The following is a 23800-nucleotide window of genomic DNA, read 5'->3' as shown; positions in this document are numbered from 1 at the left end:
GAAATGGAATATAGGATTATATAGTCGATGCACTATTTATATATATAAAAAGAAAAATTAGAATTTTTTTTTTTTTGGGTGTAAACATTAGAAATAGTTCGCAAGATGTATTGAACCATAAAGATCCAAAATAAACTTTATAAATTAATTTGAAGAAAAATCCATAAATAACTACGAAGACCTCAAGCCATAGAAAACAAGAAGTAATCAGACTTCTTTGATAACGTACATGTCGACCACTTTCCTTAAAAACAAAGTTCTCCAAATCTAAGATTGTGTAGTTACCGAAAGAAGAATAGAAACATAATTCTAAGAAATAAAAATTAGAACTATATGGTTAATATTGCACTACATATGAACCTATCAGATGTTCCGAATCATCCATATAACAATGGGAAAAAACCCACTCAATTTTTGTAACATTAATATCTTAATTACGACAACCATCTAGGTCATTCAAGTTTTTTTTTTTTTTCCCACAAGTTTAGTAACAATAATATCAAATTTGGTACAGTTTTCCTTTTTTACAGAGCAACATTGAAAATGTAATTAACATTGTGCTGGTCCAGGGGAGAGTACTGCCTTTATACCTTGCTCAAAAGCAAGCATCATAAAGCCTAGCGAAGCACTTGTTAAAATGGTCGTCAAAATCATTGTGAAACGGCAGGTAAAACCCAATGCCGGTAAACTAAATTGGATGAGAATGGATAAAGTGGACAAGAAAAAAGCAAGTAAATCATAGACCATGAAAACTGTGAACTCTGATCTTCCCTTTAAAATTGCAATGCCTTGGTTGTCATATCCACCGGGGATTTGGATAGCTGCTGCGAATGTTACGGTGGCGATGACTGTGGCTATCACTAAACAGAGATTTGCTAAATCTTTACCTTTTTTTCCTTCTTCCGATTTCTTGTGCTCTGTGTGCTGCTTTTGTTGTTTACTCATTTAAGCATTCTCTGCTTCTTTAGTTTCTCTTATCAACCTCCTTTCCAGCCCAAGTAATCCAACCTCTCTTTCCAACTCTGACATTATTTCAAGCTGCATAGACACACATGTTATTTTCTATCTTAATTGCTTTAACCAATGGTATGCTTTTTCATAAGAAAATAACATATCTAGCTATTAGCTACAGCCTATACTAATCTAATTAAGCTTTGAAGTCTTTTAAATCATCATAATGAAACCACCCTTTTCCTAACACTTCAAAATTTTGAAATAATGGTAATTCAACATTGTCTTAGAGTTAGAAATAATAGTAATTTAACATGGTATTAGATTAGAAGGTGGACCATTTTTAATATTCATATGTTTTGTAACGTGGGACAAATCATGCATGAATACTTACAATTTCAGTATCGTTGAGTAGATTGGTTGATAGGATAATGTCCGCAAATGTCATGCCACCCTTGTTTGTAGCCGCTCTGTCAATATTTGAGTCATTTGCCAGAATTTGTAAAATTTTGTAATCTCCTCCACGGAGGATATATGCAAAGCTGTATTTCCTTCATTATCTTTCTCAACTATAAGATCCTGAAATGCTATTGATTCCAATAAAAATTTCACCATCTCTTCCTCTCTACTTTCCACAGCAACATGAAGAGCGGTCCGATCTCTGTCATCCTTCAACTCACAAATGTCGGGACATTTGTTGATTAATGTCCTAACCACATCAACATGCCCTTTCATTGCTGAAATGTGAAGGGCATACATGTGAAGTCCAGCCGCACCACACTGCACCGACAGTGTGAAACCAGTAGCTCACCATTTTTGACAATGGTCAATGCTGCATTTAATACCAAACTCCAACTTGCTCAACAATTGTGTGTCAGAAGGTCGGTGCTGAATGTCAGAAGAGGTTGAAAATGGAGGACATGCACCGAATTTGTGAGCTTATAAATAGGCTCCATCCCTTTGCATGCAAGCCAAGCCAAGCGGTGCAACCTCAATATCACCCAAGTGAGGAGTGTTGAGAGTAGTGTTTAAGTTCCAGAGAAAGCTTGAGAGAAGAGTGAGCAATTCCAGAGAGAATTTGACAATGTAGAGAGAGGTTCCACGTGAGAATCTTCCACGAAAGAAGTTTTTATTTTTGTATTCTATTTCCGAGAGAGTAATAGAATTCTTTTTATTTTTCTTCTCATATTTCTTCTCTAAAGTGGTTAGAGAACCACAACAAGTGGTATCAGAGCTCCAGGTCGAGAGCTTGGGTTCAAAATTTGAAGAAATAGAGCCTCTATTCTTCAAGTTGGTGTTTCTAAAAGTTGCTCAAATAAATAATTTGACAATACCAGGCGAAATTAATCAACGATACGAGAACAACCAAGTTCGTCGGAGAGAAATGAAGATCCTAACGGGCCCTCACGTGCTGCCTGAAATTTTCTACAGCAGATCATGCGCCTCACGCGCTGCATGCGTTATCTGGGGGGTTGAAGACGACCACGTCAGCAGACACGTTCATCTGCCATGCGACTCGACACGTCGTCAGCCACGCAATCGCCGCATCATTTGCCACGTGTTGACACGTCAACACAATCTGCCACGTCATCAGAAGTTTTTGAAATTACAGAACAGCCCTTGAATTGTTAGAAATTACAGATTAACCCCTGTAGTTTCTGTATTTACAGGTTGATCCAGAATTTTTATGAAATTATATTTTTGCCCTAAAAATTCTGGTAATTATATTTTGACCTCGGAAGAGTCAAGTCCACCATTTTTCGGCCGTTCCGGACGCAACGGTTAACTCCGTTTTGCCAAATTCGGCTCCATTTTTGGTCAAGCCATAATGTCAATGGAAAAATCATCTTCGGGAGCTATGGTTAAGCTCACTGCCATAAATTATATACTTTGGAGACCTCGGATGGAAGATCTCCTCAATTGTAAGGATCTGTTTGATCCTATAGAAGCTAAAGGAGAAAATCTCAATCCCAATAAAGAAGCAGAATAGAAGAAATTAAACAAGAAAACGATCGGTCAGATTAGGCAATGGATCGACCACAGTGTCTTCCATCATGTAGCGAAGGAAACGGATGCATATGCCCTCTGGACAAAATTGGAGGACACGTACCAGGCCAAGACTACTTGGAACAAAGCCCTATTCCTTAAGCGATTGGTAAATCTAAAATTACAGAGTGGAACTTCTGTAGCCGAGCATACCAGTGAGTTCCAGAGCTTGGTAAATCAACTATCTACTGTGGATTACCAACTAGGGGATGAGGATCAGGCCCTCCTACTTCTAAGCTCTCTTCCAGATAGTTGGGAGACATTGGTAGTCTCTCTCAGCAATTCGGCCCTGAATGGCAAACTTATTATGTCTATGGTTAAGGATGCCCTATTTAATAAAGAGGCCAGGAGAAAGGACATTAGCATGGATCAGTCACATGCCCTCATCACAGAAAGAGGAAGACAGCAAAAAGGTGGTCGAGATAAGGGGAGAGGCAGAAGCAAGAGCAGAGGCAGATCTACAGACGGCAGAAAATCATCATATAAGTGCTATCATTGTGGCTTGGAGGGTCACATGAAGAAGAACTGCAGAAAGTTGTTGAGAGAGCAGAGACTCCAAGGTAATTAGCCGAAGAAGGATGGAGAGACACTAGTCACTGTTACAGGAGAAGTGGCGCTCTGCTCCACCGAAGAAGAGACATGCCTTCATATATCAACCCAAGACATTGAGTGGGTAGTCGATACTGCAGCATCCTACCATGTCACTCCACATAGAGATTTCTTCAAAACATACAAAGCAGGAGACTTTGGTACGGTAAGATGGGAAATTCCAGTTTTGCAAAGATTATGGGAACTGGTGATATTCAGGTAAAAATGAATGTTGGTTGTACAATCACTTTGAAGGATGTCCGTCATGTTCCAAATCTTCGGCTTAATCTACTTTCGGGAGCAGCCTTAGACAAGCAAGGCTATGACAACTACTTCAGCAAAGGCACATGGAAAATGACAAAAAGTGCCATAGTTGTTGCCCGAGGACATATTTGTGGAACGCTGTACAAGATTCATGTGAAGATATGTGCAAATAGCGTCAATATTGCAGAAAGAGAGGCATCTCAAAATCTGTGGCACCAGAGACTCGGTCACATGAGTGAAAAAGGATTGTCCACTTTGGTAAGGAAGAAGCTTATCACTGTTTGCAAGGATGTTGCGCTAGATCTTTGTAGTCACTGCTTGTTTGGTAAGCAACATAGAGTCTCCTTCAGTTCCTCTGCATCGAGAAGATCAGAGTTGCTTAGTCTGGTGCACTCTGATGTTTGTGGTCCCATGGAGGTGGAATCATTAGGTGGCAACAAATATTTTCTGACCTTCATTGATGATGCTTCTCGGAAGGTGTGGGTATATTTCTTGAAGACAAAGGACCAGGTATTGGATTACTTCAAACTGTTTCATACCATGGTAGAGCGTGAAACAGGAAAGAAGCTGAAATGTCTCCGCTCAGATAATGGAGGCGAGTATACTTCCAAGGAGTTCAATGCCTACTGCAGAAGACACGGTATTCGACATGAGAAGATGGTCCCTCGCACCCCACCACATAATGGAATAGCCGAAAGAATGAACCGAACCATTATGGAAAAGGTCAGAAGTATTATCAGTATGGCTAAGCTGTCAAAGCCATTCTAGGGAGAAGCTGTTCGTGCCACCTGCTACTTAATCAACAGATCACCGTCAGTACCATTGAATTTTGAAATTCCAAAGAAAGTGTGGTCGGGTAAGATTCCCTCCTACTCTCATTTAAGAGTGTTCAGTTGTTTAACTTATGTACATGTATCCAAGGAGTTCAGACAGAAGCTCGATGCAAGATCTATTCCATGCATCTTTATAGGATATGGAGATGAAGAATTCGGATACAGCTTATGGGACCCAAAAACAAAGAAGGTTATTAGAAGCAGAGACGTAGTATTCCATGAAAACCAGACAATGAAAGACATTGAAAAGCCCAGAATGTCTCCTAATTATAGTTCTAGTACTAAGAATTTTGGTCCTAATCCAGCACCAGCACAAATAGCCACAGAGGATAATGAGGTGCATGAAGATATACCAGAAGCAGACCATGAGGAAGAAGGGGATATTGAGTAGGGGGAGACTCAATCCTCTCAAGCAGCTGCAGGGCCATCACAGCGGTCAGATGATGGTACACCTCCTGAAACCAGTGGTTTACAAGTTCGGAGATCTGAGCGAGGCCGAATTCCATCAAAGAGATTTACAGAATCTGAGTATATTCTGCTTACTGAAGAGGGAGAGCCAAAAAGTTTCCAGGAAGCTGTTTCTCGTCAAGACAAGGAAAAGTGGCTTCAAGCAATGCAAGATGAGATGGAATCCTTGCAGAAAAATCATACTTATAAGTTGGTTGAGCTTCCAACAGGAAAAAAGGCACTAAAGAATAAATGGGTGTTCAAGCTCAAGAAAGATGGCAGCGAAAGGGTGGTGAAACACAAAGCCCGATTGTTGGTCAAAGTTTTTCTTCAGAAGAAAGGAATTGACTTTGATGAGATTTTTTGACCAGTGGTAAAATGACTTCAATTCGAGTCATTTTTGGTTTAGTAGCAAGTCTAAACCTAGAGCTTGAACAGATGGATGCGAAGATAGTATTTCTTCACGGTGATTTATATGAGAAAATCTACATGGAGCAGCCAGAAGGATTTAAGGTTTCAGGGAAAGAAAACCTTGAATGCAAGTTGAAGAAGAGCTTGTATGGCCTCAAGCAAGCACCAAGACAATGGTACAGGAAGTTTGACTCGTTTATGGTGAGTCAAGGGTATAAAAGGACTGCAGCAGACCAGTGTGTTTATATTAAAAAATTTTCAGGTGGAAACTTCATTGCACTTTTGCTATATGTGGACGAAATGTTGATCGTTGGACAAGATGCAATGAAGATTAGTCAGCTGAAGAAAAAATTGTCTAAGTCCTTTGATATGAAAGACTTAGAACCAGCTCAACAAATTTTGGGAATGCAAACAATCCGAGACAGGAAGAATAGAAGGTTATGGCTATCTCAAGAGAAGTATGTTGAACGGGTGATAAAGAGATTCAACATGGATAAATCCAAACCGGTCAGCATTCCACTTGCAAATCATTTCGAGTTGAGCAAAAGATTGTGCCCTTCATCCAAAGAAGAGATAGAGGAGATGGCTTCAGTACAATATTCTTCAGCGGTAGGAAGTCTGATGTATGCAATGATGTGTACCAAACCAGACATTGCTCATGCAGTAGGTGTTGTGAGCAGATTTCTTTCAAATCCTGGAAAGAAATACTGGGAAGCAGTCAAATGGATTCTCAGGTATCTTAAAGATACATCGAAGCTGTGTTTGTGCTATGGGGGAGGTGATCCAATCTTAGAAAGCTATACAGATGCAGATATGGCCGAAGACGTTGATAATAGAAAGTCTACATCAGGTTATCTCTACACTTTTACGGGGGAGCTGTGTCATGGCAGTCAAGGTTGCAGAAGTGTGTTGCTTTATTCACTACTGAAGCAGAGTACATTGTCGCAGCGGAAGCGGGTAAGGAAATGTTGTGGTTAAAGCGTTTTCTCACAGAAATGGGCATCAAGCAAGAAGACTACAAGATACATTGTGATAACCAAAGTGTCATGGATTTGAGCAAAAATTCAATGTATCATTCTCCGTACAAAGCACATTGACAATCGCTATCATTGGATACGCGAAATAATAAATCAATAGTTGCTAAAACTGATGAAGATCACATAAAGGAGAATTCAGCAGACATGTTAACAAAAGTTGTTGCTCAAGAGAAGCTGAAGCTGTGCAGAGACATAGTTGGAATGGATGGCAGATGACCATCAGTTTAAATGCGGCTGGAGGGGGAGAATTGTGAAGTCCAGCCCGCACCACACTGCACCGACAGTGTGAAACCAGTAGCTCACCATTTTTGACAATGGTCATTGCTACATTTAACATCGAACTCCAACTTGCTCAACAATTGTAGGCAATGTTAGAAGGTTGGTGCTGAACGTCAGAAGAGGTTGAAAATGGAGGACATGCACCGAATTTGTGAGCCTATAAATAGGCTCCATCTCATTGCATGCAAGCCAAGCCAAGTGGTGCAACCTCAATATCATCCAAGTGAGGAGTGTTGAGATTAGTGTTTAAGTTCCAGAGAGAGCTTGAGAAAAAAGTGAGCAATTCCAGCGAGAATTTGACAGTGTAGAGAGAGGTTCCACATGAGAATCCTCCACGAGAAAAGTTTTTATTTTTATATTCTATTTCCAAGAGAGTAATAGAATTCTTTTTATTTTTCTTCTCATATTTCTTCTCTAAAGTGGTCGTCAGAGAACCACAACAAGACATACCCTTTTTGTTCTTTTTTTAAGCAAGGGAATTGTTATGATCTATAAATAGTTCAATGAGTTCTCTATTGTCTAAGTGTGCTGCATAGTGAAGAGGAATCCACCCAAAATCATCAGCTTTTTCCAACATTGAAGAAGAAGAAAGTTTGAAAAGCACCTCGTGTATAAATTCTGCATATATATATATATATATATAGGAATTGATCAAATAGTGCAACTAAGAAAGTACATAATAATACAAATAATGAATATACAGGGGAAGATGGAGCAGAGTAGTTGTAATAGTACTAGGAATTGGAGCTCGAATTACAGCTGCATGCAAGACATTCATGCCGTTCCTTCCATCAAAAGAGCAATTATTGGGAGCAGTAGCATTCAAGATGAAAAGGCCAATTTCGTAAAAGCATCTAGCGACAGCCATGAAAAGAGGAGATTCTCCATAGCCATTCAAAACAGAAGCCAAATTGGAATCTTCATGAATAAGCAACTTGACAATCTCGAATCGATTATGTCGAACAGCTTCATGGAGAGCTGTATCTCCCTCAAAATTCTTCATAGTCACTAGCTTTCTCTTTTGTTGAGCATCCATCTTTCTTGCCTTAACAATCAGAAACCTAACCATTTCAACATGCCCTGATTTTGCAGCAGTATGAAGCGGAGTGTTCACTTAGGCGTTTTGATGGTAAAGGAAACGGAGCAGAGGATGACCATGCCTATGATCATCATCACCTTCTTCTTCTGTGTTAATTTGCAAATTACCAGATTTTGCAGCTACATGAAGAATGTTGCTCTTTTTCCCTCCTGTAACCAGCTGATTTGAATCAGCAGCAGCTCTCAATGTTTTTTCAGATAAGGTTCCATCAATTGCAGCTTTGTATAACTCAGGATCCATCATATTTACCTCTCCAATTTGATAGCATAGTACATTAATTTTGGTAGATAGACCTTTATATAAGATAGCCAAGATTTTATATGTCCATATGAGCAATGTTTTGATTTATACATTTTTACTTTTCCTAACAATGGTTTGGGTCAATAATTGGTGTGGTAAGAGTTTTTATTTTTTATTTTTTTTCCTTTATTGAAACGAAACCTCAATTGTTCTTTTTTTTGACTCATTTTCTGACCCCCACCAAGTCAGCTTTCTGACCTCCACCAAGTCAGTTGTCAAATATTCAGTTTCCATATGACAAGCAGCTCTCTAATATTCATTTTCCATGTGATTAATTGTGTGAATCTTTCTGACCTCCACCACGTCAGCTTTCTAATATTCATTTTCCATATGATTAATTGCGTGAATCTCACCTTATGGAGGGTCGCACTGACAGCTCAAGTGGCAGGGCACAGCACAACCCACGCTGTGATGCGGGGTTCGACCGTTGGGGTAGGATGCCTGGGGCCCGCCACACTAGCAAAACAAGAAAAAAAGAAAAGAAAAGAATAATCTCATCTCATGAATTGATGCTGAGTGAATTAATTACAACTTTATTTTATACATTGCGGATCAATACAAAAGCCTGTTTAAAAGTGAGACGTAGCCAAATAATAATTACATAAAACAAAATGAAATTTTGGAACAATCTTTGTAAAGCAAACACGTGGGGTTCGCGTTGGCAAACACGTGACATTGTCTTGGTGGCTTGAATATGCCAATGCACCAGAGCCTTAATTCTCTGATCTGTTCTTACACTGTCCAATGATCCAACTCCACCTTCTCCTCCTTCTTGATACATGACTTTTGTTTTCATTCCCTGAGACTTCACTGTATTTGTGTGAACAAAAGAAAAAAATAAAATAAAAAGAAAAAGAAAAAAATCTGCTTGCATGCCCATACACTTGAACCCAGGATCAAGAAAGACCCTTTTCATTTCAGGTCACTTAACCACAAGACTGCAAGAGTACAAAAAATTAAATAAATATATAAGTTCAAAATTTTACAAAATTTAATTTAATTATAATTGTATACAGCTTTAAAAGTTTATATAAAATGTGAATATTACATTGGTTGAGTGGTATAACGTGGCAAAGAAAATGGCAAAGAATTTGATATTCTTTCACTTTAAAATAATTTTCATTTCATCAAATCTCTCCCAAATTACAGTGACTACTTTCTAAAAATAACAGTGCTTGAAATCCTCGACAAACAATTTTTGTGTTGCTCTTTCTTTTGCTAATATGAATAATGGTAAAAATAAAACAAAGAATATATTTTCTTATCTCTTAAATTTTAGAAAATTATTATTATTTATAAAAAAGATTATACCTACTATGAAGAAAGTCAAGTCAATACTTCTCTATGAAATCGTGTTCTTTCACTTAAACATTATTTTTTAAAAAATAAAAAATAAAAAATCCAAATGTTTTAAATAATTTGGCAACCAAATAAATAAATAATATTTATAATTTCATTTCATAAAAATTCCCACAGAAGCATGAGTGACTTCTGCAAAATCTCTTACTTAGATGCTTCCTCATCCACTTTTCTCACTTACCTCATTAACTTTATGATAATTTTTCTATCTAGAAGAATTATGGAGGGCCTTCTCACAAACATTGGGTGCCTTTCTCAGTGGTCCACCCCCCTCATCACCGTTTTATTCGCCCCACCCCCCGCCCCCTTCCCATAAAAAAATAAAGAAAAAAAGAAAAAAGCAATGATTTACTTGAAGTAATAGCTATTTATATACATAGAGAAAAAAGTGCAATGCATTAATTAATAATACATATGGAGTTCTTTTAGAAGAAGGAAAAAAACACTAAATTAATTAGAAACACAGACCGGCCAGGAGAGTCAACATACTGCTGCTTATCATCTCCAGAATCCAAAACCATGTCTAACATCTTTTTTATTTAAGGAGCCAATTGCGAGGATTGGAGAAAAATAAAAGAAAAAAATAAAGCCAATAAACGAAACTTGACAAACCTCGACGACATCAGCAATGTTTGATTTCTCAGGTACTACTAGTCCTATGCCACAGACAAAAGCACCAAACATTGTAAAAAGTGAAATGTCTGTTAGGATTAGCACCCACTCTATCATGTGAAAAGAGCTTACGAGTTTTCGAGACAATGGGGATAAAAAGCGGATGAGCATAATGGCAAATGAGGAAACAAAAGCTGCTACATCGAAAAACAGAAAAAGTTTGAAAAGTTCTCTTCGCTGCAGTGAAACTGCTAAGCCTTTGTCATTGTATCCACCAGGAATTGCGAGGCCAGCTGTGAAGGTGACAGTAGCAATGAGAGTGGCTACCAATGTGGTAAAGCTGTCGACATCTTTCGTGATTTCTTCTGATACTTCATGTTGTTTCTCTTCTTTCTCTTTGAGTTTTTGTGGTCGACCATAATTATGCGTTAGTCTCTCTTCTTTCTCTTCGATATTTTGTAGTCGACCATCATTATGCGTTGGCTTCTCACAACTCTCTGCTTCTTTAGATTTTCTTATGGACTTCTGTTCCAAACTTGGTATTCCTATGATCTCTTTCTGAAACTTCAACACAATTTCCCACTGCACACATGTATATATGATGATCAAGAGTAAGATCAAGCTGAGAATGTATCAATGCGGCAATACCTGGAGGTCTTCTAACATTACTTAGTTGGAGACTAGTGATCATGATTGATGTGTTGTAAAGACGATCATCCATTCATCAGACTAGAGTTTTGTACCCATTAATACACAAAGTACTAGAGACCTAACCATGGGCATGCCTTTCGTATAATATATAATTTTTTGGAATCCGAAATTTCTATTTAAGCTTATATTAATTTAAGCATTGGAGGTGCCTTGGCAAGTGCATGCATCACCAATCTCACCATCTAGCTATTAATATAATAGATTTTTACATCTAGATTAAGTAGCATAATTGATATTATGCTAGGTACTAAATGTGTGTGTATATATATATATATATGTATATTTATTAAAAAAAAGAAATATATATGAGAAATTATCAAATTCTAAGACCGTATTATATGTATTAGTTGAAATAAGTCTAAGATTGCAATGTAAGCCAAGCATCCATATATAGTTCTCTTTATTTATGTGTGACAGAAAACTTACCAGGTCGATGTTTTTTAGTTCCTTGTTTGATAGGATAATGTCTATGAATGTCATTCCATCTTTATTTGTAGCCCCTTTGTCAGTTTTTGAGTCATTTGCCAGCATTGCTAAAATATCGAAATGTCGTTGAGTAGAGGCTAGATGCAAAGCTGTATTTCCTTCATTATCTTTCTCATTTACAAGATCATGAAATGCTAACGATTCCAGTAAAACTTTCACCACACTCTTCTCTCCACTTTCCACAGCAACATGAAGAGCTGTCTGATTTTTATCATCCAACAACTCACAAATTTCTCGACATCTTTCAATCAGTTTTCTAATTACTTCAACATGTCCTTTCTTTGCTGAAATGTGAAGAGCAGACATTCCTTCTTTGTTCCTTGCATAAGCAAGGGACTCATCATATTCCGTTAGAAATAGTTCAACAAGTTCCGTCTTGCCTAAGTGTGCCGCATAGTGAAGAGGAATCCACCCTAAATCATCAGCTTTTCCTGGTGCTAAAATCTGTCTTTTTTCCGGTGCTAAAATCTGTCGTTTTTCCATCACCTTTTTTATAAATTTTACATAGGGAGGGTCGGAGCCAGGGTCTTCGTCTTGGGGGGCCAAGATTTATTTCATTAAAATTCATAACAAAAATATTAACATTCAAAATTAATCGAAAAAGTAGAAGACTAAATTATGAAGTTAATATGTAAGAAGATTTTTGTATTGTGTTTTTATTGTAGATTGTAGAATACGATAGGATGGAAGATGTATAATTTAATGTTTAAATTAATTTTAAACATTTTTTTTTTTTTGCAAAAATAATTTTTTTATGATTTTACAAAAACTAATTTGAAAACTTGAAAATTATATTAATCTATATGTGTAACTAATTTTATTTAAAAAATGTGATAGTTTTACAGTTAAAATGATAACTATTTGATGATTTTAACGTAGGCTTTTTTAATTAAGTGATAATTTGTCAAATATATTTAACTAAGTATATTAAAATATATTATAATTTGTCAAATATATTTAATAAACTACATTATAATTTTCCAAATATATTTAACTAAGTGTATTTATCAAATTTATAAATTACTTAAAAAAATTTATTAAATAAAATTTAATTAAAATATAAAAAAATTTCAAGTCTTCAAATTAATTATTGCAAAAAAATAAAGCTTTTAAATATAATTTAATTTTATTAAAATAATAAAAACTAATTTAGATTACTGTGGATAATTTATTTAAAAGTTGAAGGATGTTTTTATATTTATCTCAAATATCAAACGGTGTAAATAAAATATTCCCATTTTAATTTGATCTTTATTCCATGTAGATGGGGAAAATTGAAATTCCATTTTAATGGAAAACAACCACCAAACATATATATATACACGAGAAGTTGTCTTGAAGAAAAGCATTATGCATTTACCTGTTTTTGGACTTCCGATTTTATGGTAGGCTTGGAGTAAATGTGAAAGTTGTGAAGGTTTTACAAAGATTAGTGTAAGACCTTCCCAAATCGTAAGAGTTGAACTACCTGTAAGAGATTAGATCGAGAACACATTAAATTTCTAGACTAAATGAATGATATCAAATAAGCATGAAAAAGAGGGGAAAAAAATACACCTTGAATTGCAGATCCAAGTCTAGGTTAACTTTTTATCAAAAAGAAATGAAAAAAAATAAAATAAACTTTGAGTTTCTTCTTTTTTTTTTTTTTTTTTTTTTTTTTTTTTTTTTTTTTGCTGAAAGAATAAACTTTGGCCTTTGATTACAATAAGTTACTTAAAAAAAAAAAAATTAATAGAGCCACATTTTGACTATGAGCATTTTATATATATATATATATATTTATTTATTTTATGTAAGAAAACTTCTACTTCCACAGCCAAAATTTCTCTGTCCATACAGTAAAATTTTTATTAAGGTCATATTTGATATAATTTTTTAAAAAATAAAAGCAGGTTTTGAAGTTCAAATTTTTTTTGTGGAAGTGGTTAAATATTTTTTGAAAGATGTTTTTAAACTTCAAAAACATTTTTAACCAAAACTAGTGAATAATGATTTTTTCAAAAAGTACTTATGAAAAAGTTATGCTAAACAAAATTATAATTTTATTCTTTGTTATTTGCGATGGAACATGTTGGACATGTAAAATAAATTTATTATTGACAATTTGACATCTCCTTTACCCTCTCCTCACATATTAGACCATACGATTTTTTCATTTTAGGGCCTGAAATATTATACTATGTTTAACACACGAGTTAAATATCTGTATGGCTCCAATATCATGTACAATTATCTTGGAAATTTTTTTTTTTTGGGTCATTTTTTTGATAAAATCGGGAAGGAAAATTTTAATGAGGAAAATAATAATAGTAATAATAATAATAATAATAATAATAATATAATAATAATAATAATAATAACGAACAAAATAAACCATTTGATGGCAGATCATAATTAATCAACTGGTGTACTTACGTGTTTGAGAGCGAATGACGGCTACATGTAAGACATTCATGCCGTTCCTTCCCTGATAAGAGCAATTGTTTGGATAGTTGTCCAAGATATGCAGGGCAATGTGAAAAAAACATCTATCCACCGCCATGAAAAGAGCAGATTCGCCAGCGCTGTTCACTAGGGACACCAAATCCTGGTCTTTTTCAATTAGCAACTTGACAACCTCCAAGTGATTATGGCAAACAGCTTCATGGAGCGCTGTATCTTTCTCATTATTCTCCATGGTCAGCAGCTTCTTGTTTTGCTCAACATCTGACTTTCTTGCCATTTCCACTAGAATTCTTACCGTTTCCAGATGCCCTAATTTTGCTGCAATGTGAAGTGGGGTGTTTCCTTTGTTGTTTTGCTCATAAAGAAAACGCAGCAGATGATCTTCTCTTGTATTAAGTTGCCGTAGCTTCCCAGATTTAGCTACTATATGAAGAATAGTGTTGTTTTGGCCACGAGATCTGATGTTGTCCACATTACGAAACAGATTGTGGTCGCCATTAATTGCAGCATTATACGATGCACCATCCATCATAAGCTACCTTGCTAGATATTTTCGATCCAATCTCAAGTCTCTCTCTCTCTATGTCTTATCTTGCATCTACCTATGTATATATAAAGGAGAATTGGAACTTTGAGTGTTGGGTGGTAAATGTCTGTTTGCCCTTTTTTTTTTTTTTTTGATTAATTGTTGATTAGTATCATGATATTTTAGGGTTATGCGAATTGAATTCTAAAATTTAAAGTTATTTAAATTAATCGTTAAAGTTTCAAATTAATTCAATTGGTTAACAATTTTAATTTTGCCGTTACATGTTATCATCATGACTTCATGCTGATGTTATACTTTCCTTTTCAGAAAAAAATAAAAAATTGAAAAAATAAATTTTTTATCTTTTTATTTATATTTATAGTTTTTTACCTATAAAAAATTGTATCATGTCCTAATTCTAAAGAAATTAAATGTGTTGGACCTAAAATTAGATCAAAACTAAAACTTTAAAATAAAATTAGAATTTTGGTCTAATAAAAATATTTTTGTTTGATCGAAAATTGAATAAAACAATTTTAATAGATCAAAAATTAATAATAATTTCTTATACCCAAACCATAAAAAAATTCCAAAATAAAAAAATATATAAATTTCAATTTTTATAATTTTTTATTTTTGTTTAAGAAGAAAATAACAATAAATCTACTTACATTTACTTGTAAATAACTAAATTCTACAAGAAATGGACAACCATACAAAAATTAAAAATAAAATGAATCATTTTTGCTTAAAACCATAAAGATCTAAACATAATAAATTAAATTATTAGACCAAATAAAAATAAAAATAAATAAAACCAATAGTAATAATTTATTTTTATTTTTTATATTATACCAATTTTTTTTAAAAAAAAAGCATAAAAATTTATTTTTATTTTTCTAGAACAAAATTCCAATTTTAGTTTTATTTGTATTTTTGTCTAATTTTTATTTTGGTAATTTTGGTCTAATTTTTTTATGGTTTAGGCGTAAAAAAATATTATTGATTTTTGGGCTAACAAAATTATGTTCTTTTAATTTTTGGTCTAACAATTTTTTTTATTAAACCAAAAATTAAAAATTTGTTTTTTAATTTATTGTTTTGTCTAATTTTAAGTTCAAAAACACTTAATTTCTTTGGAATTTTAATTTAAACAAAAGAGGAATGCATAGAATTTTTCAAATAAATAACCACAAATATAAAATGAAAAAATATGAAATTTACTTTCTCAATTTTTAAAATTTTTTTTACTGAAAAATAAATTATGACATTGACATGTGATGTCATCTAATGGTAAAATTAACACAGTTAGTTAATTATTTTGATTTACAACAAATTTTAAATTGCAAAGACAATTTAAGCAATTCCAAATTTCAAAGTTTGATTCACATAATTATAAAACTTTAAGTACTAATTAGCGATTAACCATTTTTCTTTTTTCTTTCTCAAGTTCTCACTTAATTTTTGTTATAGAACTTTCTCTGAACTTACACTCCATTCCCTGAAACCAAACCACTTATTTCCTTTCATTTTATTTCGTATGAACTTATTCTTTCTCTGCTTGCCCTTTAATTTTTTAAGAAATAGAAAGAATCAAAGAAAAAAAATAAGGGTTTTCATTCATTTTCACTGAACTGAAAGCAGAGAGCAAATGAGTTCAGATTTCTAAGCAATTTGAAGCTTTAGGATAAAAGTAAGGTTATTCTTTACTTGGGAGGCACTAAAGATAAAACATGGCAAAAAGGGAAGTGCATGGTTGCCAAATATAAAATGAAAAATAAGAAGAATTTTTTTTTTAATTTTATAAAATTTTTTGTTGAAAAATAAATTATGACATTAGCATGCTAATGTAATCTCATGGTAAAATTAATACAATTAGTTAATTAGACTGATTTGTAACAAATTTGAACTACAGGATTAATTTAAGTAATTCTAAATTTCAGGATTTGATTCGCATAATTTTGAAATTTTAAGTAATGACAAGCAATTAATCAATTTTCTTTTTTCTTTCTCACATTCTCACTAACGTTATTGTTACATATCTTTCTCCGAACTTACACTCCATTCCCTGAAACCAAACCACTTCTTTCCTTTCATTTTCTCTTTGTACAAACTTATTCTTTCTCCACTTGCCTTTAACCTTTTCAAGAAATAGAAAGAATCAAAGGAAAAGAATAAGGGTTTTCATTCATTTTCATTGAATTGAAAGCAGACAGAATGAGTTTAGGTTTCCAAGTTGTCTGAAGCTTTAGGATAAGAGTAGGGTTATTCTTTACTTGGGGGGTATTGCAGATAAAATATGGCAAAAAGGGAAGCGCATGGTTGCCAAATATAAAATGAAAAAATAAGAAATTTTTTTTTTTCAATTTTTTTGCTACAAAACAAATTATGACTTAGCATGCTAACGTTATTTAATAGTAAAATTAACACAGTTAGTTAATTAGACTAATCTGTAACAAATTTATTGTTACATATCTTTCTCTAAACTTACACTTCATTCCCTGAAACCAACCACTTCTTTCCTTTCAATTTCTCTTTGTACAAACTTATTCTTTCTCCACTTGCCTTTTACCTTTTCAAGAAATAGAAAGAATCAAAGGAAAAGAATAAGGGTTTTTATTCATTTTCATTAACTGAAAGCAGATAGAATGAGTTTACGTTTCTAAGAAGTTTGAATCTTTAGAATAAAAGTAGGGTTATTCTTTACTTGGGGGGTATTGCAGATAAAACATGGCAAAAAGGGAAGTGCATGGTTGCCAAATATAAAATGAAAATATAAGAAATTTTTTTTTTTTCAAAATTTTTAGAAAAAAATTTGACTGAAAAATAAATTATGACATCAGCATGCTAATGTCATCCAATAGTAAAATTAACACAGTTAGTTAATTTAACTAATTTCTAACAAATTTGAAACTACAAGGTCACTTTAAGCAATTCTAAATTCCAAGATTTAATTTGCATAATTTTGAAATTTTAAGTACAAGTCAACAATTAACCTTTTTTCCTTTCTTTTTTTTTTTTTTCTCATGTTCTCACTAACATTATTGTTACAGATCTTTCTTCGAACTTATGCTCCATTGCTTGAAGCCAAACCACTTCTTTCCTTTCATTTTCTCTTTGTATGAACTTATTCTTTCTTTACTTGCATGGTTGCCTTTTCAAGAAATAGAAAGAATCAAAGGAAAAAAATAAGGGTTTTCATTCATTTTAATTGAACTGAAAGCAGACAGAATGAGTTCAAATTTTCAAGTGATTTGAATCTTTAAGATAAAAGTAGGGTTATTCTTTACTTGGGGGGTATCGCAGATAAAACATGGCAAAAAGGGAAGCACATGGTTGCCAAATATAAAATGAAAAAAAATAAGAAATTTACTTTTTACAAATTTTTAAAATTTTTTTTTGTTGAAAAATAAATTATAACTCAGCATATTGACGTCATCTAATGGTAAATTTAACATAGTTAGATAATTAAAATGATTTGCAACAAATTTGAAACTACAGAATCAATTTAAACAATTCCAAATTTCAATGCTTGATTTGCATAATTCTGAAACTTTAAGTACTAATCAATAATTAAACCTTTTTTTTTTCTTTCTCATGTTCTCATTAATGTCATTGTTATAGATATTTGGGCCCACCCTTCGCTTTTCTTTAAGAAAGGAATTCACACCCTGTTCTTAATAGGTGGCTGTGATGCTATGAAAAGAATTCATAGTATACAATCCCAAAATTGATACATGCCAAAACAAATACTTATTACAACATATACTAGTTTTTAACTCCTAATTTGATAGTATTCATGAGGGGATTTGGAAGCATAATATGGATTTCTTCCAATGTATTGAATCAGAAAAATGATATAAAACCTTGACTGAATAAATCGTTGTTTTCACATTAATTCCAAAAGTCAACTTCTAACTTTAAATCCAGTGTTCAATCTGAATTCTGATGTTTTGCTTATTATATCTTAGTAAGCATTTGCCATTACATGTGTTCACAAAATATAAATTACTAGCCCACTTCAGATCTGATGTTGTAAGCCAAGCAAACTGCAATTAAGACATATATATTGCATGAAGGGAAAAACACAATTCATATTTTTCCATTGTCTGTGATTTACTTGCATTTTTCTTGTCCATTATCTCCATTCTCATCCAATCTATGTCATCGGTGGCATTTGGAAAAATATTAATCTGTTATTGCCTAATGATTTTAATAACCAGCTTAACAACTGCTTCTCTTGTCTTTATGATGTGTGCTATGTCATGGTAGCTCGATGTTGGTTACATTATCAATGTATTTATCTAGTAAAGAGAAAATTTACTAAAATTAAAATTAATGTTATCGTACTAAAGTTGTGAAGGAGCTAGAGGGGTTGTCAAAATTAAGATATTATAGTCACTAAAAACGATTGTTTCTCTTAAATATTATTTCTTTCTTCCTGTGATTTGGATGGTTAGGAACATTTAAAAGGTTTATATCTAGTGCATTGATCAATTCTATTTTTAGTTCATAGAATAATAGTCAAAGAGACACTATAGATTCTTCATTGCTCTCATAAGAGAGGCTGGAGCATCAGGAATTTTATGCAATCTTAGATTCTGGAAAAAAAGGTTCATGCGTTAGGTCCCCTCTCAAGATGTAAGTAACCAAATTATTGGGAATTGCCATTGCTTTGATTCTATATTTTTAAGTAATCAAAATATACAGCACCTTCTTAATTTCTTCTCATGATCAGCATTAGTGAATCTAATTCCACTAGCTACTTTCAACAACTTGTCAATGGCAGTTTAGATAATGCTCTTCTTCGACTAGCAGTAACTTGCTCATCAAGCAATTCATCTTCCTCCTTCTCCTGGTCATCATCTTCAATATTTTATCACATCCACTATCCGTCTATAATGTTGAATAGTACTCTCCATATCAACAGGTAAGATTATATCCGCCAGGAATATCATCATGATGACGCACCTGATCATAATCCATATTCAATCTTATCTACAATCTCCATTAGTCTTGCGATGAGCAGGGTAATGATCCTAAATATTGGGGGGTGCTGATCATGTGGAGCAATCAGATCTGAAGAAACCGAAATAGATCAATCGATCTCTCTTTATGCTCATCTCCTTTAGAGAGATGGTAGGAAATATGAATTTTCATATATAAACGTAGGTCTATCCTCTTTGAATATAATAATGGCATCATCTATCGTTGTTGATACGGGCTCAGCTCCTGCGCCTAAAGTAAACAAAAGATTTAGAAATGGGCCCGTCATTGCAAACTCTCTGAGCCCATAATTGTTGTTAGCAGAAGGAAAAAAAGCCCAACTAGATCCGAGGGAAGCTATGGTTCTAGAAAATTAGGACTATAAATTAGATAAGTCATTAGGTTGAAGAGAGTTGCTATTTACACGACTCAAATATCTATTCCCAGTAGACCTGACAATTTGGATCATGACACGGCGACACGACTCGAAAACGACACGGAATAAATGGGTTTGGGTTTATTATAAATGGGTTCGGGTCATAATCGGGTCAACCCGTTTAACACGATTATTAATCGTGTCATTTTCGGGTTGACCTGTTTAACTCGAAATTGACCCGTTACCACCCATTTATTAAACGTGTCAGTTTCAACCCGACACGATTATATACCTATTACAACCCATTTAAATTTAATTTTAAATTATTATTTTATTACTAATATAATATTTAATAACTAAAAAATATTATAAATTAAAAATTTTATAAAAATAATTTTCTATTACTAATTTTTTAAAAACAAAAAATACATCTTTAATAAAACAAAAACATAAAAATAAAAATAAAATAAAATAAAATTTTCGGGTTAATAGGTTAATTTTCGGGTTAACGGGTTAATAGGTTAGTTTTCGGGTTAATAGGTCAATTTCAGGTTAACGGGTTAATAGGTCAACACGACCCGTTAAAATAATCGTGTTAAACGGGTCGTGTCGTGTTGACCTATTTATAAACAGGTCGGGTTAGTGTTTTAGGTACTTGACACGATTAATAAATGGGTCGTGTTCGGGTTAGGCATTTTTGACACGATTATTAAACGGGTTGACACGAACACGACCCACCAACCCGAATTGCCAGATATAATTCCCAGTGCATTTTATATGTAAATTATTAAAAAGTCCTTTGACTTTTTTCTTTCCTTTTGATTTTTAAACCAATTTTCTTTTTCATTTCTCTAGGATTTTGTTTCCCGTTCGATTTCTCTCTAAACCAACAAATGAGTATGTGACGCGGCGGGTTTATAGTGTTGTTAGACAACTATCTGGTATCGTTTTCCTTCGCTGCACATAGATAGTTTAGTTTCATTAAAATATCTTTTATATTTCTCTTTTATTTTGAAATTAATGTTTCTCAAAACAAATTGTTTAGCCATTCTCTTTATAAACTCAAAATAAATTAAAAACTGATGAAAAAAATAGTAAAAGAAGATAAAATGATTAAAACAGAAAGAAAATGAAAGGAATAAAAATAAAAATAAAAATATTTATCACTATTTAGTAAAATAAGGCCGCAAAAATATGTTTTTTTAATTTTTTTTAATGAAATAAGATTCAGAATTTTGTTTAAAAATATAAAAATTAAATAAATAAAAATTTAAAAATAAAAAATTATATATATTATATTATATATTTTAAATATTTTTTTATTACAATTAGATATTTTTATATTTTTATTTTTAGAATTTTATAAAAATATTTAATTATAATTAAAATAAATTTAAAAAAATATACAGTATAATATATTTGTAAAAAAAATTCAAAAGAGTAAAAAAAGAGAAACAGAAAAGAAGGAGTTGGTACGAAAATGCACCTGTCGCAATCAGACATCATTATCTTGCGTCTCCGTAGAAAATTTCTGGTGCTTATGCGGAGCACAACGCGCGGCATATGGTCCCATATGTTTGTGACAAAGGGGAGCACAACTTCCGAGAGCATTATAAATTTTTTTCATGTGATACTTGATCCGGTGTCTTTTTGGATTAATCAGTACAAGTGGGTTTTTCATATCCCATGAAAATGTTACATCAAATGAGTGCTGCATTTATATATACTCTTTGTTTAACCAAAATATATATATATATATATATATTTTTTTAATTTTTAACTATTAAAATATATCTAAACAAACAGAAAATAATAAATACTATTGCAAACTAAACATAGAAATAATTTTTTTTTAAATTGTAAATATAAATTGTTTAAAACACAACAATTATAATTATAAGATTAAGTTTATTTTTTACTTATAATATAATTATTAAAATGTCTCTATTCAACTTATGGTAACGTTTTATGATGGCGGATCATGTAAGATTTTGCCATCTTTTACACCTATAACGCCAAATGCTTCAATTAGGTTTTTCTAAATCTAAAATCACGTGCTCACATGTTTCAATATTTTGACTATACAAATGATCACCTCTAGTTATTCTTTTACATAATCATGGTTAAATGCTATATGTGTATATATATATATATATATGCATATAGAGAAAGAAAGAGAGAGAGAGAAAGGGATAAGTTGGGATTGGATCAAAAATGTTAGGACCCGTCCAAAATTTCTCATCGGAACTCTAGACAAGTTCTGATCCCAGGAAAATACCACCGAACCTTTCAATGGAAAATCCGGCAGCACCTCCCCTAAGGGTAGGACTAACCAAAAATTTTCCTGCACTGAAAACACACTTCTATATTCATCCCCTTATTTCTCTCACAATACTATAAATTGATTCCACAAATTTACAGCACTTCAAATGAATAATAGTAATCAGTGCATAATTAATACTAAAGGTCCAATACAGTATATAGAGTATTATACAAATAAATATGAAATTAATACAATGACAGATAAAGAAGTAATACAAGATGGAAAAGAAAAAGGGATGAAATACTTCTTAGACTTTCGGCAATGAACTGAGACGTCGGGCTCGCCCCGGACGATCAACGTCTCCTAACCTGGACCTAGGGAAATGGAATTTAAAAACGTGAGATGCTAATCATCTCAGTGAGTGACCCTATCTACCGTACACCTTTAATATTAATAATATAACAAATAAAGGAATTTAATTAATATCAACAAATAAATAAATAAATAAATAGTAAACATTTGAAAGTAATACTTTCTCTCAAAACCCTCACTATTCACTCTATTGGAAATGTTCTCCTTTTAAAACATTTTCACAAAATCCATTATTCGTGTTTTCCGAAACCAAGGGATCAATTAATTTAATAAATAATAATCAAATACCCCATATATAAATAAAATGTAATAAATTATAATAAATAATTTTTGAACACTTTGGGGTTTGAAATTTCTATCTGAAAACTTATACTTGACGCACCACACCATATACCAGTGATGCCCTCCACTACCTAGTGTCCCGAGCACCGACTGACAGGAGATTAAAGAGAGAAACTTGCATACGGCACTTCGGCGTCCCGATAGTAGCGCTGCTGAAACCGTCATCCCGACCAAGGAGGGGGGCAGCTGATGTGCAATATATAAGACTTGCCTGCCCTCGGTCCAATGGCAACTCATGGGAGATATAATAACTTGTGCGCTAATTACATATACACCGGAACACCAATACTGTATGAGTGTGTATAAAATAATTACTAAATTAATTATTACCGTACCGATTTTCCAAAAAATAAACGTAGAAAATATACCAGTTTTCAAATTTACCATCCCACATATTTTCCTTTAACATACCCGGTACCAAACCATCGATAACAATATAAAAATAATTTTTCTCGTAACACGAGGTCCAACAAATAATATTCCACGGGCATAATTATAAAATTTAAACCACCAATTAAACAAATAATTTCCTTAAAATATTTAAACCAATTATGCCTAAAAAATAATATTAAAACTACATACGATTTATTACCGAAAATACCTTACTCATGCGTAATAAATAAAATTAAATCATAATAATAAAAATCGGGGTTTTTGGATAACCCAAAATTTACGTTTAGTACCAACAAACATATACGCACTTATAAAATAATAATTTTCCACAATTATAATCAAATTGCACCACATGAGCATAATTCCAAATATCAATTAAACATCAAATAAATATAATTAATTACCCCAAAATAGGTTTAAAGGTGGGTCACTCACCTGGAGCACGCAATTAACCTAAGATCCTCCATGGGATCAATTCCACGACTCACCCGTGCTCCTAGAACACAATTCACACACAGTCAAATAAATTAATATTTTATTCGGATAAATAATACTCGGTACCCGGGGGGGGTCTAACACAAACGTTAACCAAAATTGACAAATTATATGTCTATGGAAAGCTTGTGAGATGAGGATCACATTACTGACCTCCATTGAACTCAATTCAA

The 23800-nt window shown here is 33.0% G+C and overlaps 2 protein-coding genes across 2 annotated transcripts; both read right to left on the bottom strand.

The window, feature by feature from the left end:
- Positions 1–1395: 1395 nt before the first annotated feature.
- LOC107412799 (ankyrin repeat-containing protein NPR4-like) lies at positions 1396–8198 on the bottom strand. Its single transcript, XM_060819562.1, has 3 exons — positions 8033–8198; positions 7614–7936; positions 1396–1731 (listed from the first exon to the last, which is right to left on the bottom strand). The coding sequence occupies exons 1-3, from the start codon at positions 8196–8198 to the stop codon at positions 1396–1398; spliced, it is 825 nt and encodes a 274-aa protein (XP_060675545.1).
- Positions 8199–9991: 1793 nt separating this feature from the next.
- On the bottom strand, positions 9992–14432 carry LOC107412800 (ankyrin repeat-containing protein ITN1). The gene is made up of 4 exons (XM_060819965.1): positions 13842–14432; positions 12784–12891; positions 11364–11956; positions 9992–10808 (listed from the first exon to the last, which is right to left on the bottom strand). The coding sequence occupies exons 1-4, from the start codon at positions 14401–14403 to the stop codon at positions 10113–10115; spliced, it is 1959 nt and encodes a 652-aa protein (XP_060675948.1). The 5' UTR covers positions 14404–14432; the 3' UTR covers positions 9992–10112.
- Between the last annotated feature and the right edge of the window lie 9368 nt (positions 14433–23800).

Source organism: Ziziphus jujuba, chromosome 8, assembly GCF_031755915.1.
Source record: "Ziziphus jujuba cultivar Dongzao chromosome 8, ASM3175591v1".
Classification (NCBI taxonomy): Eukaryota; Viridiplantae; Streptophyta; class Magnoliopsida; order Rosales; family Rhamnaceae; genus Ziziphus; species Ziziphus jujuba.
This window is presented reverse-complemented; position numbering and strand designations above follow the sequence as displayed.

Bases quoted from the DNA above. Each gene is read 5' to 3' on its own strand.
- LOC107412799 (XM_060819562.1), bottom strand. From the start codon at position 8,198: ATGATGGATCCTGAGTTATACAAAGCTGCAATTGATGGAACCTTATCT. The intron at 7,937-8,032 runs GTGATGATGATC...CTGCAAAATCAG, and splicing joins AATTAACACAGAAGAAGAAG to GGCATGTTGAAATGGTTAGG. The intron at 1,732-7,613 runs GTAATTCGAGCT...CTGTCGGTGCAG, and splicing joins TGAATGTCTTGCATGCAGCT to TGTGGTGCGGCTGGACTTCA.
- LOC107412800 (XM_060819965.1), bottom strand. From the start codon at position 14,403: ATGATGGATGGTGCATCGTATAATGCTGCAATTAATGGCGACCACAAT. The intron at 12,892-13,841 runs GTAAGTACACCA...AATCTCTTACAG, and splicing joins CGTCATTCGCTCTCAAACAC to GTAGTTCAACTCTTACGATT. The intron at 11,957-12,783 runs GTAAATGCATAA...TGGCCCCCCAAG, and splicing joins AATCGGAAGTCCAAAAACAG to ACGAAGACCCTGGCTCCGAC.